Source organism: Polyergus mexicanus, unplaced genomic scaffold (genome assembly GCF_030449975.1).
Source record: "Polyergus mexicanus isolate NDT 795.1 unplaced genomic scaffold, iyPolMexi1.0 SCAF_10, whole genome shotgun sequence".
Classification (NCBI taxonomy): domain Eukaryota; kingdom Metazoa; phylum Arthropoda; class Insecta; order Hymenoptera; family Formicidae; genus Polyergus; species Polyergus mexicanus.
In genome coordinates, this window is record NW_027223330.1 from 8073529 (window position 1) to 8089207 (window position 15679).

The window sequence follows — 15679 nt, forward strand, 5'->3', positions numbered from 1 at the left end:
TAAATATTCAGCTTTCATTCAGCATACAACAGAACTTGTTTTATATTGCAAATTTCAAATTGGATTATTAAATATAATAATGTATACGAAATATACTTTCAATTTATTTCTGACACAAACAGTAATAATACTGCTTGTCATAAATACTGTCACGGCCAATTTATTGGAAAAACTTACAGAAATGACTTTAGCAGGCAAGTAATATGTCAAATGTGAATCGAGATTTAATCGTATTGTATCTTACAATGACACATATATTATTTTATTTTGATTATGATATCAGATTCACAAGTTGTAAATAAAGAAGAGCCTTCAAAGCAGGAAATAGCAGATGTTTCAATAGGACAATATTTTCAGTGAGTAATATATTTATGCAAGATGATAATTATTTGTAACGTTTTGATAATATTAAACCTATATAAAATGCAGAGATATATTTTCTGAACATCTTGCACCTCTTAAAATTGAGTTTGGTCATGTCTGTGAGAATCCTAGTGAATGGGAACAGAGATTTGAACAAAGGGACTTTGATAATAATCATCATAGTGGCAAGGTAATTTCTTTTAAGTTAAGATTGTTTTAAGATATATATTAGAAATGTATAAAAATATTTCTTATTTAATATGAATCAATAATAGTCTCTATTTATGTAATACATTTAATATTATATATTTTGTATTTCACATTTCACTGCTTCACATATTTTATATTTTATAATATAGATTATATAGTATTATTTATATATATATATATATTTTTTGTTGAAATATAATTTATTTATAGTTTATAACTATATGGTTTTTGTTATATTTTAGATAAAATGGGGTGACAAAAATGGAAATTACGGCGAACAGTATTGGGATCTGAATCATTAACTTTAATCGCAAAATTAATTGTTCATAAATAAATATTGATAATTTCTGTTTAATAATTCCTTATTTATAATTATTGTTACAGCTTACTTTTTAATTGTCATAAAACAAAAATATCTTAAAAGTAGAAAAAAATTATAAATAACGAATGTTAAAAAAAAATAAAAATTTGTGAAACAAATAAGAAATTATAAATAAAGAAGTTGATATACTGAAAATGAATAATAATAAGATTTTAAAGTTATCAAATGATTTCGAACAATGAGATTATTAAAAAAGACAGATATAAGCGTAAGCATCGGTGGTTCAGTGGTAGAATGCTCGCCTGCCACGCGGGCGGCCCGGGTTCGATTCCCGGCCGATGCAATCTTTTTTTTTTTTTTTTTTTTTTTTCATGCAGACGATCTTCTCTAATTCATTTGAGAATATAATTTTCTTGTAATTTTTTAAAAACTATTTTATGAAACGTAAAAACGAAGAAAAAAAAAATATTCTGCATCGGCCGGGAATCGAACCCGGGCCGCCCGCGTGGCAGGCGAGCATTCTACCACTGAACCACCGATGCTTATACCAGATTCTGTATTCTTATTTATCTAGTTACATTTAATACGGTAAAGAGACGAAGGAATATCTTTCTATTCTTTACCAATGTAAAGGAAACAAATGAAAACGACCCGCAGTTTTCTATCTCTTTCTTAGGACAAATATTTGCAGCCAGAGTCTATCTTCACATATCTGTAATCTCGCGGTAAACGATCATGGAAATTGTAGACAGACTGGCGGTATTTCCGACGTCCAGTTCGTATACGAATGTGAAGTGTCGCTTGGTTTGCGCACGTAGAAGTCGCGATTTGCTCGCGAAAAAGGTCGACGGTCTCTTAATCCGATTTCGCGAGATTCTGTCGCGATTATTCGAAAATAAATCGCAACTCGGCGAAGTCATGAAGATCGCGGCTTTTTCCTTAGCCGAAGTGAATTATGTGACAGGTGGCGTAAACGGGTTGGTCCTGGAGACGGTTGATAAAGCGAGAACCAGGATTCAATGCAGACAGGAGATCATGGGCGGAGTTCGATTGAAGATCTACGAGCCCTACCGCAGCGGTGACGATCCTTTCGAATTCACCGGATTAGCCAGAGGTGGCCAACAAGTAATTATCGTATATACGTCATATGGTAAGACACAAACGCTTTACGATAAGACGATGTAATCAATTTTTAATTTTATCGTTAACTCTATAACCGAAGATTAATATACTAGCATAGTATTTAATACGCCAGCAGGTTGCTAAATTAAAGAAGAATTATGGAAAGGCTATCGATCTGCTGATCGAATTGGCGTCGTTGCAGCACAATTTCCAGATGCTCGACAGGGTAATCAAGGCGACTAATCGTCGCGTAAATGCTCTGCACTACATTATTATACCGCGATTAGAACGGACTCTTGCGTATATCGTCACCGAACTCGACGAATACGAGCGAGAAGAATTCTATCGCATTAAGAAGATACAAGAGTTGAAGATAAAACGACATAACGGCAAATTTTCTTACAATCCGATTCAAGATGCGGGTATATTCGATGATACGGACGTGGATCTCCTTTTTTAACGCTATTAGAAAAACAAGATTCTGCCACGAGAACGCACGTTTGAATTTTTAGGAGGAAAAGAATCCGCACGTGTTATTGTTTACATTGTCTAATAAATTTCTCAACTACTACTCAGAGAAAGAAAAGGGGGATATGGCCACCCTGCAATAAATACCGAAGCGCGCCAGACAACCGAGGAGGAAGCGCGATGACGGAACAAGATGGGAAACGAAAATCGGAGGGGGATTCGAGCGCGCTGCGGGCCCAATTATACCAAGAAAATACAGCCCATAAAACCAGCCTAACTGCTGCCAAACATCGGAATATGATAATGAGAACATGAAACTGTTCCTCTTCCTTGCCTCCTTGCCCCGTAGACGGATCTCATAGATGTAGCAGCTGCCAAAACGAGAGAGAAATTTTTTCCTAAATTTCAACTGTCTTGTCAGACATTTTGCACCTGATTTTTACGCTAAATCAAGATATCTCACGACCGATATAATTTATCTTTGAGAACAAATTTCTTTATTATTTTTGACATGTGTATTCGTTCAATTATACAGATTTTCTTAAGTGTAACTCTTGCCATAAATTATATATATATATATATATATATATATATAATTTTATACATATTTGCTATTAGATACATATATATGTAAAATATTAAATCTGTGTTGCATATGAAACGAGAAGTGATCGAATAGATCGATTCGATCGCTATACGGACAGACGTGTACGCAAGCGGGACGGAAATCCTGGCGGGCGGGAGAAACCAGAAGACCCTGTAAAGAAACAAACAAAGAAGGAGGGGATAACCAGACGGGCGCGATCGTGGATCGTGGGTAAGCGTTTAGTCGTACGGAAACCTTCGACGAGGAAGTCTTGCTTGCAAGTCAGTCTGATTAATTATCATTCGAGGGATGATTCGCCCGTGAGATTATCATAGCACGCGCGATCGTCTTCCGCGATTGTCAATGGTGTGCATTTGAAGGAGACAACATGCGATGTTTTTACCGAGGAACGTGGCCGATTATGCAGCGTCCGTCTTTGTGATTCACTGCGCTCGAGGCGAAGTTGCGCTCCCGCACTCGTTTTGAACGCGTCGAAACGTGCGCCTTGTCACGTGTCACGTTGAATTGTAACTAATTTTATTATTTCGACCATCTGCGTGCGTGTGTGTGCACGCGTCCGTCCGTGCATAGACACATGCACGCTGGCGTTCACGCAAGTAATCCGCAAACTGTACCGTTTCTGGAAAGAAAGCAACAAAATCTATTTCGAAGCGATTAAAACGAATGTTTATTATTTAATATATTAGTATGATTATATAGGTTGATAGTATAAAAAAACAAATTATATATGTCGAGTGTAATTTATATCGCGAAGGACAGAGTGAAATTAAGTTATCGCGTCGAAAGATCTGGTTGTCCGGTCGTTGAATCTTGATTAAGTTGAATCCAAGGTCGAATCCGCACTGGAGAAAGAAGCCAATTAATCTCGTATAATCCACAAACAAGTTAATTAAACTACTTGTTAAGTCAAGCTCGGATTTGACAGCTCTTTAAATGGAGCTGTGACAGGACTATAATTAAGAAAAGGAAGAAGTTCCGATTCAATGAAGAGGGCAGAGTTACATCTTCATTAATTTAAAAGGCACGTCTCTCCGTATGTCTCTTAATTAAATTTCAGCTTTTCAATTCAAATTTCATGTCTTTTTAAGTTACATTTCTTTCTCGATACATTTTTATACTAAATTTTTACGCATCATGTAAATTCTTTTTTGTTAAATTCCAAATTTCATTTTAGCACTTGTAAAACGGAATTTCATTAAACATTATATTTATAAATTGTAAATTTTCTCTTTCTTATTTTGTATTTTGTTTTATGCTTTTTCAGAGTGTCTCAAATTTTGACATCTACACGATGCACGACCGATACCTCGGTATGTCGATCGATCGGCGGTGGATGGAATATACGGCGCAAAGTTTAAAGTAGCCCTTACGATTGTAATTTTAAGAACGGAAAATGCGTTGGATCTTGTTGTTGACATTAGTGCGTGCAATATGGTGCGCGCACGGCGCCTGCGAGCCGATCAGAATCGAGATGTGTCGCGGTCTCGGTTACAACGTCACTGTCATGCCGAATCTAGTCGGTCACGAGATCCAAGGCGACGCTGATTTTACTTTACAGACGTTTAGCCCGCTTATTCAATATGGATGCAGGTAAATGCGCTTTTTTACATGTTATTCTAGTAACAATGTAAGCATCTTATAGTAGATAAATCTAAACGTAACGTCAAAAGTTTTTCGCGTGCAAAAGCAATTAAATGTCAAAAAGAAATAAAAAAATAAATATTAACGATATTGCAACTATCTATACAAGAGCAGTAATATATGTAACTTATTGCAGCGCGCAATTGCATCTATTTCTGTGCTCGGTATATGCACCAATGTGCACCGAAAAGGTCCCCGCACCCATCGGACCTTGCCGAGGTCTATGCGAGCAAGTACGAGCCCGTTGCTTTCCGGTACTTCAGGGATTCGGCTTTCCTTGGCCTGCTGCATTAAATTGCTCCAAGTTTCCACCAGAAAACAATCATCAACACATGTGCATGGAAGGACCGGGCGAACCTGGACCAGCTAATCCTATCCAGGTATTTAGCGATATATATTCAGTCGATTATGTACATACTCGTATACAAAATTATCATTTGGGAATTCCATCCAGCTATTCTCTGTATGTAAATATCATTCTTGTTCGTCTATTTAGGCGATGAGTGCTAGCAATGGACCCTGGGGCTGTTCCTGGTATGCTAAATCTGGATTATACATCTTCCTGAATCGCTCTGGAAGATGCGCCGCCGCTTGCGACGCCGACATTCTATGGTCTCAAAAGGACAAGGGGCTTACAGAGGCCTGGATGGCTGTATTCACGACGGTATGCCTCGTCTCCGTCGTGATAGCTATCTTCATACTTCTAAAGCCGCGTAAACAACCTGTACTGACTACTATCGCAGGTAAGATTTTCTTTCTGAAATTAAAACATTTCCACGTTAAAGGACAAGTTATTGTTCTTTATTGTGATGCTTGAATTCTAAGTTTTTTAACTTCGTGATCTTTAAAAGCTTCGAGTAATGCTATTTGTGGTATCGATTCTTCGAATGTCGCTTTTCCAAGGCTATCGGATTGAAGATTTGATTTACTATTATTTTTTATATAATAAAAATAACGTCCGTTTGCAGAACGTGCAATAGTCTTCTTGACGATCTGCCATGCAATAGTTGCAATCGGTTATGTGATCCGACTAGCCGCTGGTCGGCTGAACGTCGCCTGCACGCCTGCGATTCCACTGCATCCGCAGGAGCAAATTGTCCTGGCCCAACAGCAACAACAGTACCTTACGCAAGACGGTTTAGCTAATCCTTACTGCGCTGTCGTTTTTCTATTACTCTATTACTTTGGAAATGCTGCAATTGTTTGGTAAGTTCATTTTACATTTTTTGAAATAACAAGTAATTATAAACTATTTTTGAATAACAATTATCTTGAAATGTTTCAATTTATTGTATCTATAAATAACGCAAGATGTATTTATTTATTTTTTTTACGAAGAAGGAATTTTGGCAGACTTTGCTATTGCTCGATTTTAATTACACAGATGTGAGAACTGAAGGATACCCGTATAACGCGTTTCGAAGTTGTCGGTTGTTTCTGACCGCCTTGTTGCATTCTCGCCTCGCTGCGGCGAGACTGCATCATCCGAGGTAGGGATAACAATCTGGCAACAGTGTTGACTCCCCTCGTGCCGCTAACGAGCCTCTGACTCCCATCTCGTCCCATCCCATCTCATCCCGTTTATGCTGAGAGACTCATCTTAACTCGTCTAACGGGTGGTAAAAAATCGTCTGTCCGCCCGTATTTGCTACGATAATTCATTACTATCGCGTTATGTAAAATAGATTTCTGCCTCGTTAGATTTATATCGATAAAGATCTCAATATATTTTACAGGAAATATATTTTTTAACACGATATATTTTTGATGTATTTTTGACTTAAAGATGATAAAATTTTATAATGCGAAAAAAGTTTTTAAAATTCGAGTATTTGTGCTGTGAAAAAAGAAGCTTTGCAAACAATTATTCCTTGATTGTTTACGTTTTCATCGAATCGTCGGTTTTTCATTATATCTATGTATTATTGGCACTTGTGATTTTTAAATTCTTCGCTTTATATACCTCATAGAATCTTTGTCTCTTCCAGTTTTCTTACGTTCGTATAGCTTTCGATTTTCGAAATAAATCGGGATCACCCGATATATAAGGTGGGTCGAGAGGAACCTTGTTGCCAGATATGCATGGAGTCAATGGCATTCCATCTTAGAGAAAGCAAGCTGCTTTGAGACGAAGAAAGAAAGCGTAAGAAAAGCAGAACAAGAGAGAGAGAGAGAGAGAGAGAAAGATAGTGCGAGAGAAACGGGAGATGGGGTGGGAGGTGAACAAAGCGATGCTTCTCGGACCAAGCAAAGAGCAAAAGATGATTCACAATGCGTGGATGCAATTTGTGGTTGAGATTGTGTATGCAAATGAGTTTTGCGAAATTCGATCGTCTCGTATATAAATCCTCGAATTTATGTGAATATTTAAGCATAAAAAATTCTGTATATAAATCTTAATATTTTGGAGATTTTCTTTTACAAGTTTTGTCAACGTCGAATCCATATACATAGTTTCGCATTTTTCAATTTTTAAAATTGTACACTTTTCGCTTTACAATTCTTATGTTTGAAAGGATGAATGAATCGATACGATACAGTTAACATCTATCATAAAGAGATCCGGCCCTGGATCCGAATACTTTTGTGTAGCTGTAGTGTAGCAAACTGGTCGTATAGGTCATAATTTACATCGAAAGAGCCGATAAACATCGCGCCCTACGGACATGAAGCCACGAACCTATGGACCCGTAGGACCTTGCAACCCTTGCCATTATCCTATCTCGCTTTCTGTTACCCTCTTTTGCATTAGTCTTTCATAACATATGTCAAGTTTATGTGAAAAGCGACGAATTCAAGATCGAAATCATAGTCATTTGCTAGAGAATAGAAACGTAACTCGATCTATGTAAACTCCGCTTCTATATTAGAACCAATAATTCATGCATTAGCAAATTATGAATTATTTCTGTATAATTTTATTTCTATGTGTGTGCGATATATTTATATTTATATTTTTTTTGAAAAGTCGATGCACATACAGATTTATATAGATTTTTTAATAAATCGCGATTCTAAAATTGTTAATATGTAAAAGACGTTCTACGGTTTTCGTTAGATCCTTTTATCTTCAAAGAATCAAACCAGTAATTGATGTTGCTACGCCATTGACAAAGAGGATTGTACGGGCTTCATGGTAGTAGGTAGTCCGGCAGTTTCGTTTCCGTTTCTCTCTTTTCTCTCCCTTCTTCGTTCTTCCCCCCTCCTTCCTTTCCCCGATACCCCAACAGTTTGACGGCCGTCTCAGGAACGAGGGGAAAAAGGATAAGTCGAAAGAGGGGCTCGAGGAAAGAGCTGATCCATCATCTTTCTCTCAATACCCAGCCGGGCCTTAAAGCTTAAGGACCCGGATCCGAGAATTTCTCGATAATTTATCCGAGATAAGAGTTCCGCGAGAATGGTGGAGCCGTCGAAGCCCCGATAACAAGCCGCTGGCGAATCCTGAAATTCGAGGGAGAGTTTCGTCCACCGTTTATAATATAAACATGATGTTGATACATTAGAATATATAAATATTATAGAATAATAAGATAGAATAAATTATATCAATTGTGAGAACGTGACACTCGAAAGATTTTTTTGAATCAGTTAGAATTTTTAATCAGAATAATAATGTAGTTTGAAGAGAGTAAGTATAGTATTGTAAAAAGTATTTTGTAATTTTAACGACTGATTGAACTTATTTTCATTCTATTGTTAGGTTTATACAAAGAGCTCGGAAAGCGGTTCTTTATTATCATCAAAGAGATTCAAGAATCTTTCGTAATCGCTCACGCGAGTCAATCCCGTCACATGGACCTTACGATAGGCATAAATTTGCGTGCATAAATATGCACGCAAATTTATGCCTATCGTATTATGCCTCTCTTTCATGCGATGCATCGACACTGCGACGCTCAATTTTTTCGAATTCATCATGAAAAAAAAAACGAAGTGAATCGACGAGGGAGAGAAAGAGAGAGAGAAAAAAGGGTGAAAACGGGGAGGAATGCGAGGGGAGGTACCGTCGTGTATAGAGGTCCCCGCGGGGTATATAATCAGCGAGATGAGATGAGAGGGGTACTAGCTACCTCTTGTTTGTTTTGTTAGTTAGCGAGTCGTTAGGTAGTCTCTCTCCTCTTTTCCTTCCATCGTTTGGCTCAGAGAGTCCGAGTTGCACGGAAACTGTGCGAGTGGTCGACCACCCAACCGTGCGTACCAACGATTACGAGAAGGGAAAGAGGTATACTCGTGCCACGACTAATCGGTCTTATTACGCGTACTCTGATGAGATTAAGCTCGTTATTCCTAGCAATCGCATTAACCGTGCCAGTGCGGATCGATGTCGCTGAAGGCGAGAGAAATGCAAAGCAATTTCATTTCTTTTTGTCCTTATACATATCTTCTGTCTGTCTGTCTCTATGCGTATTCACACACACACACAGCCTCTTTTCTATTAAGCAAATTTCTCAGTCGCTCAATTTGTATTCGTTTCGATATGCATTGTAGTTTACAATGCGATCGCACTTCGCAAAGTGTTAATCATTCCTTCTTTCTTTCTTTTTTTATCAACAATTCCACAAATGTAAAAAGTCGCGCATCGCATCACTTCATCCATCACTGCACGACCGGAATTCGTCGGGCGAGTTTTTGCTTTTTCAACGCGATAACTTAAAAAGGGATTACTGAATCTCTGCCGAACCACTAATCCCGTCTAATTCATAGTTTCACGGCTTCTTGGTTATTTTCATTACGAGGAATTTCCTCTGATAAATACATTAAACTTAACGCTCAAAGCATTTCTCGTTTCTTGTATTCTTTATAAGAAAGCAATTATTCTTTATAAGAAAGAAAAAATTAGCATTAGTTAAAAATATATTTATTAAGAAAGGCTAACCACATTATAACATTTTCAGATATATCATGAAGGTGTGAGACCAACTACCTGTTAGTGAATCTGTAAATGTTGTAGATCCGCGCGAAGAGACACAGCTACCGTTGCCCACTCGGTAAATACTAGCTGCCGCAAACACTCGAGAAGGTTGACTTGCCTTACAAAATACTGGTTTTCGGTATCTCAGACGAGAAAAAATCTAAAAAATTAAGATAATATATTTCCTATAAATAAATAAAAATTTTAATTTATATATAATATATATATATATAATCATATTTTATATATTTTAACTAAATTTATTAATATCCTGTCGATTGTTGTGGTTAACAAATTCTGAATGCTTACTGCTAACTACATACTATATCTTAAGCTTTCATCAACTTTATTATTTTAATAATGACGATAGATTATATTACGAGAGTTTTATTTTATATGCGTAGAAATTTGCGATAAAAATCCTTGAGAGAAACGAATTATTTATTTATTCGCTGAAAACCTTTTCAGAGGCTGATATGAACAATGATTCAGCGATGTGTGCAGGTCGCGTGTGAGACAGAAGGAGTGCCTCTTCTCCTCGCACATAGTGTCGTATACATGCACGTGCAACTGCGCCGTACCGGTTATAATCCGTTTCTTCCAGCAACCAGTCTGTCGAGAAAAAAAGAGAGGGAGAAAGAGCAGTTGCGGTGAAAAGCCGACTAATTAATCACGCGAGTCTTCGACAAGATCGAAAAGCAGCGCGAACAGGTCAAACGAGGCGCAAACACTCGCTCACTCGACTGCCTCGCGTCATTCCATCTTGCTCTCGTGCTTATTCTACCGCATCCCTTTCTCAACCTCTCTTGTTTTCTTTTTTCTTTTATTATGGTGAAAACTGTAGTAAGTTCACTCGCAGGACCGTATAATCGACTCGAAGAAGCGTCTGGAGAAGTTTGCATCCGTCCACAAAAATTTTCTCTCTCTTTGCAATTCTTTTTTTATCCTTTTATCTAGCTTTTTGATATATTCCATATTTTAACTTTCGGAACTATAGAACAATTTGACGAATCGTTTCTGCAAATAATTCGAAATTTCTCTGTGTTATCCGATACGATTTCAATCGCAGGTGGGTCGTGATATGCGCGTGGTGGTGCATAATGGCCAGAAAATGGACGAAGACGACCGGCAACTGCAAGGAGGATAGTTTAGGACAAGGATTCTCAACCATCACCGCCGTCTTGGCTTGGGGCTTGCCCGCTACGCACACAATTGCTGTACTGGTTACAAGAGATGTCGATGCCGACGAGTTGACCGGTAGATATTATTATATCTTCTAATTCTATTCTGTAAGATCGAAGATGCTACAAAATGATAGATCAATCAAATTTTTCTTTTTTCAAGCTTTTATCTTTTCCGTTGCTTTCGTTCATCCTCTTATAATTTAACAAATTATCGAGCTCGTATAGAACCTAGCATTCGCCAATAGCTCGTTGATCAGCCTCTAAGAAGACTGCCCGGAGGATTTTACGGCCACGCCTCGTTATACCGTTTGTTTTATGAGGTTGCGCCATTGGCGTAGTTGGATCCTCGCAGGATTCAACTCGATTCATCAACGCAAATTCTTGTCAGTTTCTGATAATTTTTTATTTTTATCTTGACTCATCTCTCTCCACATCTATCTTTATATATATCCTTGTCAGATTTTCTCCATTTATCTTAATTCGAGCTTCAGGTCCAGCTATTTTATGCTAATACGTGCCGCTCTCTCGTGTTTATGTTCTCGATAAGTTTTGCTCAAAGGCGAGACCAGCAAGATTAGCATCTTTGAATTAAACGACCAGTATGCAACATAGCAATACCTACTCAACCTTCAATTACTTTTATAATCATTATATTTATTCTTGAATATGCAGGAAAAATTGTGCAGATCATAACATATATAAGTAAATATATAGTAAATTAATATTAATTATATTAGAAAGTAGCATTTTTCTCTCTCTAAATATTCTACATTTATTAAAATTTTACGCACAATTTTTTTAGTATTTGATATTTTCTATCGTACTTTAACTATCTTTCACTTGTAGGGAGGGAAATAAAATTGGGTCGAACCGCGGTTAATTCGTGGATTGCGGAAGGAATGTCAGCGACGCGCTCCACTCGTCAGTATGTCAGGATTCCGCTGCACATTCTTTGTTGCGAAATAAAATTTTTTTCGGCATGTGAGAGGCACAAGAATGAAATTCTTCTCTCGCGTGTTTTCGTTAATACGTTAGTTTACAGATATCCAAATTTCTATTGCAAGATGTATCAGAGAATGTTTTCATACGATAAGTATTTTAGACATGCAAATATCTAGATATTTTTTTACAACGATACACGCATAGATGCATGATATCTACGAATATTCGAGGGTATCATCCGAAACACGTCGGTGTGATATTCGCTGCGGGATCTACATGCTCTCGTGTGTTAAATCAAGTAAATTTGCTGACGGCAAATTTCGAGAAAGTTGCCAAGCCATCCGCGCATAAAGGAACAAACCCGGTTAGTCGAGATCCTTTCTCTGTCTCTCTCTCCTTTTCCTAGCAGGCGACATTCAATGCAAATACCTTCAAACTTGCTCTGCAACTTGTCACTGCCCGCCGATAGGACCAAGAGGCTACTTTAAAACTCGAAACTTCGCATACACAAGAGATTTTAATCAGAGATCATCACTCTTCGGTCTTCATTTCGTAGATTAGATTTCTGAAATTATTTTTTGAAAAAAACTCTAGTACACTTAGATATATTAAACTGTAGATCTTATTTATATTCGGTTATTTATAACGGTATTGACCATTTTTTCTAACAATGCGTAAAACTTCAAGAGTGTTATTCTCATTCTGAGAACATTTATAACAGTTTATGAAAGGTAAATGGCTCCGTTTTCATAAACGAAAAACGGTTCTTTCTCTTAAAATGAGACAATACTATACACATGTCACACATCCAAGTACAAATACAAATGTTTTGAAAAATGGTTTGCGTCACAAGATATTCTTTTTCTGTTGCAGCAAGTTGCTTCGTTGGCCAGCAGAATACGCACTCTCTACTCGTATTAGTACTAGCTCCGCAATTCGTTTATCTATCCTTCGGCATAACGTTTCTGTTGGTGGGTTTAGCGTCATTTACACTGCCACAACGTCCAACGGTGACGCTGACGTCGGCATCGGCATCATCATCGTCAGCGGTGACGGCGGCGGCTGCAGCATCTACGATGACGACAGCAGTTTTAACAGCATTAACGACGTCCCATACGAATCCGCTGATGCGTCAGCAGCGCGAGACGTCCGGTAAATCGTCCCCGGCCGAGATTCATCGACGACAGAAGCAGCTGTTGATCCGCGTTGGCATATTCGGCTGTCTTTACGCCGTTCTGATAATCTGCCTCGTCAGTACAACTTTTTACGAATGGTGGGGTAGAGAGATGTGGCTCCGAGCACCGGAACCGTCCACGGCGCCGCGTGTGCCCGCTCGACCCGTGTTGCAGTTCTTCATATTGCGGCTGGTGCTGACTCTTGGTGCCGGCGTGATGGCTTCCGCGTGGATCTGGTGGCCGGAAGTAACGAGCGTATGCCGTAAATTGTCGCACTGCAAACAACCGCCGCACAAATGTCATCCGGTACCTGTCGTGCATTGTTACAGCGCTGGTACCGCTAGTCCCGTACCTCACCAGATTCATCATCTCAGTCATTTGACGCCGTCGCAGCATCCCTTGTTACATCAACACGCAATAGCGAATTCGCAAATGCCTCATAGAAACTACAAAAAGTATCGGAAACATCGAAAACATCATTCTGGCAGCGAGACGCAAGTTTGAATAACAATCGCAATTACGCGTACTTCGTTGTTTGTCACAAAGTGCCTTAAACACGTCATGTATTTAGCCTATAACACATAAAAGCGATACGAGCGTAATGTATCCTTTGTCTGCCAATTTCTTACGTGCATGCGTAAAGTCATCCGTTCTAATTTAAGTTATTTTTATCGTATTGTTCATTTCATAATTTTTCATTGATGTATTCTGTTCATTCCACGTTTATCACGTAACAAATTTAATGACGTTTCTCTTTCTCGATTTAAAATAGAACTGTGTGATGGAAGAATTTTCATCGCAATTTTAGAGATTTATTGGAAAATGCAATTTACATTATTATATTACTGTAATAAATACGCCATTGAATTTATTTATTATAATATTCGTGGAGGCGAGAGAACGGTGGGTGCTAAATTTAAAAGCAGAATAGCAGTCGGAGAAGAATGCGTTCAATTCGGTTTCCTACACGTGCAATCGTGATCATGTAAACGTATATGTATATGTATAAAGCATGACGAATAAATCTCGTATAATACATCACATAGATAGATCGCACTTTAATTCTGTGATGTATAATTTTCGACACGGTGCGATCTTTTTAATCCATTGTTAGAAAAATTAATTCTATTACATGTACAAAGTTTACTTCGTTATATTAATAGTTTACTCTTCTTTTTTCTCAAAAATTATTTTCGCGAGAAAAAAAATTTTGAAAATAAACAAACGATTTGATGTAATATTCAGATGGTATTATTCAGATTGATTGCTAATACAATATGTAATATAAATATTTAAAAAGTTTATACATATTTTTTCTCCTTATAACTTAATTCCAGGCAGCACAATGTGCGCTATGACTATTTATTAAACAGAGAATCCAAAAATAAAATTTATCAATTCAATATTGTAATAACATCATTTTTTAAATATTGTACTATGTTGCAATATTATTTATTGTAAGATTATCTCTGTCAACTCGTCCGAGTTGTTTCTAGATTATCGACAAATTGTTAAATTATTATTGCCATTTTAAGCGCATAAAATATGAATATCTAGATCATATTCCAAAATTCACAGTCAGTATTGGAAATCTATAATACACGTCACGTAAACTATAGTTTTTCAGTACTTGCAGTGAATTTTAGAACACAGCCCTAGTTACTATTACGTTGCGCATGCGCTAAAAAGGGAACATTATTGCGCGAGTACACGAAAGTCGTATGAGTGTATCAAAAAGACTTGATTAATTGTTTTTAAATGATTTAAAGAAATAGTGGTGTTGTGTTTTAAAAGATACGGATACTTATATCGAAAAGAGAAAAGAAAAAAAATTATAGTTATATCCATTATAGTAGAAATAGACGGAGATTATAAAATTCGAGGTTATGTGTAATCATAATCTTGATGTAAAAGAAAAAAAAAAGCATCTTTTGATAAATAATATCATTCGTAAAAAGAAAGACTTGCATATTTTCTGTTAGTAAATTCGCGGAGGAGACATGGACCCTGATTTTGAGGAACTTTCACACGACGCAAATATAATCGCTAGGCTGCAGCAATTCAGCGAAGCAGCCTTCAAAGTTCAGGATGTAGTGGAATCGGTAGTTAGCGATCCTTCGCTATACGAAAAATTGTCCAACGTCAATAAGATTAAACATAATTTGATGTTATCTTATAGTCTTAACAGTCTATTTTGGATGTACTTACGAGCTAAAGGTGCTCAAAAATTAATTTTTAAAGCATGAGGAATGTATCGGATTTACGTTAGCATTGACCATTAGATTTTGCAGGAATTGATCCGTCGAAGCATCGAATCAGATCGGAGAATGAAAGACTAAAGAAAGCGATGATACGAGCGAAGCAAATCCATGACAGAAACACACTTATGCCACGCATCAACAAGGACGTTGCCAACAGACTTGTGAAAAACAGTTTATGGGAATTGAAGAAAAAAAAATCTGAAAACACAGAGAAGAAAATTGAAAATTCTGAAGATTCGTTACCTACATAAATGTAAATTTTGTTACAATTTTTATACATTATATATTTGTGGAATATGAAATGTAAACATTATCTCTCAATGTGCCATTTTATACGAAGCTTGAAAAATGTTGTCTTTATAATTAATATTTTATCTTATTCATTTTGTTATTATAATTATTATAATTAATATCTTATTCATACTACACACACATACATATACATATATATATATATATATATATATATATT

The 15679-nt window shown here is 37.0% G+C and overlaps 4 protein-coding genes and 2 non-coding genes across 8 annotated transcripts; 5 read left to right on the forward strand and 1 right to left on the reverse strand.

The window, feature by feature from the left end:
• The first annotated feature begins 75 nt into the window (after window positions 1-75).
• LOC138937205 (uncharacterized) lies at window positions 76-885 on the forward strand. The gene is made up of 4 exons (XM_070303216.1): window positions 76-194; window positions 284-356; window positions 430-553; window positions 816-885. Exons 1-4 carry the CDS (start codon window positions 80-82, stop codon window positions 873-875), a joined length of 372 nt encoding a protein of 123 aa, XP_070159317.1. The 5' UTR covers window positions 76-79; the 3' UTR covers window positions 876-885.
• Window positions 886-1167: 282 nt separating this feature from the next.
• On the forward strand, window positions 1168-1238 carry Trnag-gcc (transfer RNA glycine (anticodon GCC)). The gene has a single exon. It is a non-coding gene; the product is annotated as a tRNA-Gly (tRNA).
• A 128-nt stretch (window positions 1239-1366) lies between these two features.
• On the reverse strand, window positions 1367-1437 carry Trnag-gcc (transfer RNA glycine (anticodon GCC)). Its single transcript has one exon. It is a non-coding gene; the product is annotated as a tRNA-Gly (tRNA).
• A 75-nt stretch (window positions 1438-1512) lies between these two features.
• On the forward strand, window positions 1513-3038 carry LOC138936980 (V-type proton ATPase subunit D-like). Of its 2 annotated transcripts, none has more exons than XM_070302803.1 (2): window positions 1513-2020; window positions 2151-3038. In XM_070302803.1, exons 1-2 carry the CDS (start codon window positions 1631-1633, stop codon window positions 2475-2477), a joined length of 717 nt encoding a protein of 238 aa, XP_070158904.1. In that variant the 5' UTR covers window positions 1513-1630; the 3' UTR covers window positions 2478-3038. The 2 variants fall into 2 exon arrangements, with proteins under 2 accessions (XP_070158904.1, XP_070158905.1); XM_070302804.1 differs by having other exon boundaries at window positions 2154-3038.
• Window positions 1934-14208, forward strand: LOC138936979 (frizzled-4-like). 2 transcript variants are annotated; one of them, XM_070302801.1, is made up of 9 exons: window positions 2190-2267; window positions 3154-3302; window positions 3379-4113; window positions 4357-4682; window positions 4870-5113; window positions 5230-5476; window positions 5702-5939; window positions 10715-10902; window positions 12645-14208. In XM_070302801.1, the coding sequence occupies exons 4-9, from the start codon at window positions 4486-4488 to the stop codon at window positions 13448-13450; spliced, it is 1920 nt and encodes a 639-aa protein (XP_070158902.1). In that variant the 5' UTR covers window positions 2190-2267; window positions 3154-3302; window positions 3379-4113; window positions 4357-4485; the 3' UTR covers window positions 13451-14208. The 2 variants fall into 2 exon arrangements, with proteins under 2 accessions (XP_070158901.1, XP_070158902.1); XM_070302800.1 differs by lacking the exon at window positions 2190-2267 and adding an exon at window positions 1934-2045 and having other exon boundaries at window positions 3154-4113.
• A 421-nt stretch (window positions 14209-14629) lies between these two features.
• On the forward strand, window positions 14630-15639 carry LOC138937005 (nuclear nucleic acid-binding protein C1D). Its single transcript, XM_070302852.1, has 2 exons — window positions 14630-15163; window positions 15238-15639. Exons 1-2 carry the CDS (start codon window positions 14947-14949, stop codon window positions 15456-15458), a joined length of 438 nt encoding a protein of 145 aa, XP_070158953.1. The 5' UTR covers window positions 14630-14946; the 3' UTR covers window positions 15459-15639.
• Window positions 15640-15679: the final 40 nt, after the last annotated feature.

What these genes read in the sequence shown, in the direction of transcription:
- LOC138937205 (XM_070303216.1), top strand. Translation starts at nt 80, where the DNA reads ATGTATACGAAATATACTTTCAATTTATTTCTGACACAAACAGTAATA. An exon ending in TACAGAAATGACTTTAGCAG is followed by an intron (nt 195 to 283) that starts GCAAGTAATATG and finishes TTATGATATCAG; the next exon opens with ATTCACAAGTTGTAAATAAA. An exon ending in ATAATCATCATAGTGGCAAG is followed by an intron (nt 554 to 815) that starts GTAATTTCTTTT and finishes GTTATATTTTAG; the next exon opens with ATAAAATGGGGTGACAAAAA.
- LOC138936980 (XM_070302803.1), top strand. Translation starts at nt 1,631, where the DNA reads ATGGAAATTGTAGACAGACTGGCGGTATTTCCGACGTCCAGTTCGTAT. An exon ending in TAGCCAGAGGTGGCCAACAA is followed by an intron (nt 2,021 to 2,150) that starts GTAATTATCGTA and finishes TTAATACGCCAG; the next exon opens with CAGGTTGCTAAATTAAAGAA.
- LOC138936979 (XM_070302800.1), top strand. Translation starts at nt 4,486, where the DNA reads ATGCGTTGGATCTTGTTGTTGACATTAGTGCGTGCAATATGGTGCGCG. An exon ending in GGAAATGCTGCAATTGTTTG is followed by an intron (nt 5,940 to 10,714) that starts GTAAGTTCATTT and finishes TTTCAATCGCAG; the next exon opens with GTGGGTCGTGATATGCGCGT. An exon ending in CGATGCCGACGAGTTGACCG is followed by an intron (nt 10,903 to 12,644) that starts GTAGATATTATT and finishes TTTCTGTTGCAG; the next exon opens with CAAGTTGCTTCGTTGGCCAG.
- LOC138937005 (XM_070302852.1), top strand. Translation starts at nt 14,947, where the DNA reads ATGGACCCTGATTTTGAGGAACTTTCACACGACGCAAATATAATCGCT. An exon ending in GATGTACTTACGAGCTAAAG is followed by an intron (nt 15,164 to 15,237) that starts GTGCTCAAAAAT and finishes TAGATTTTGCAG; the next exon opens with GAATTGATCCGTCGAAGCAT.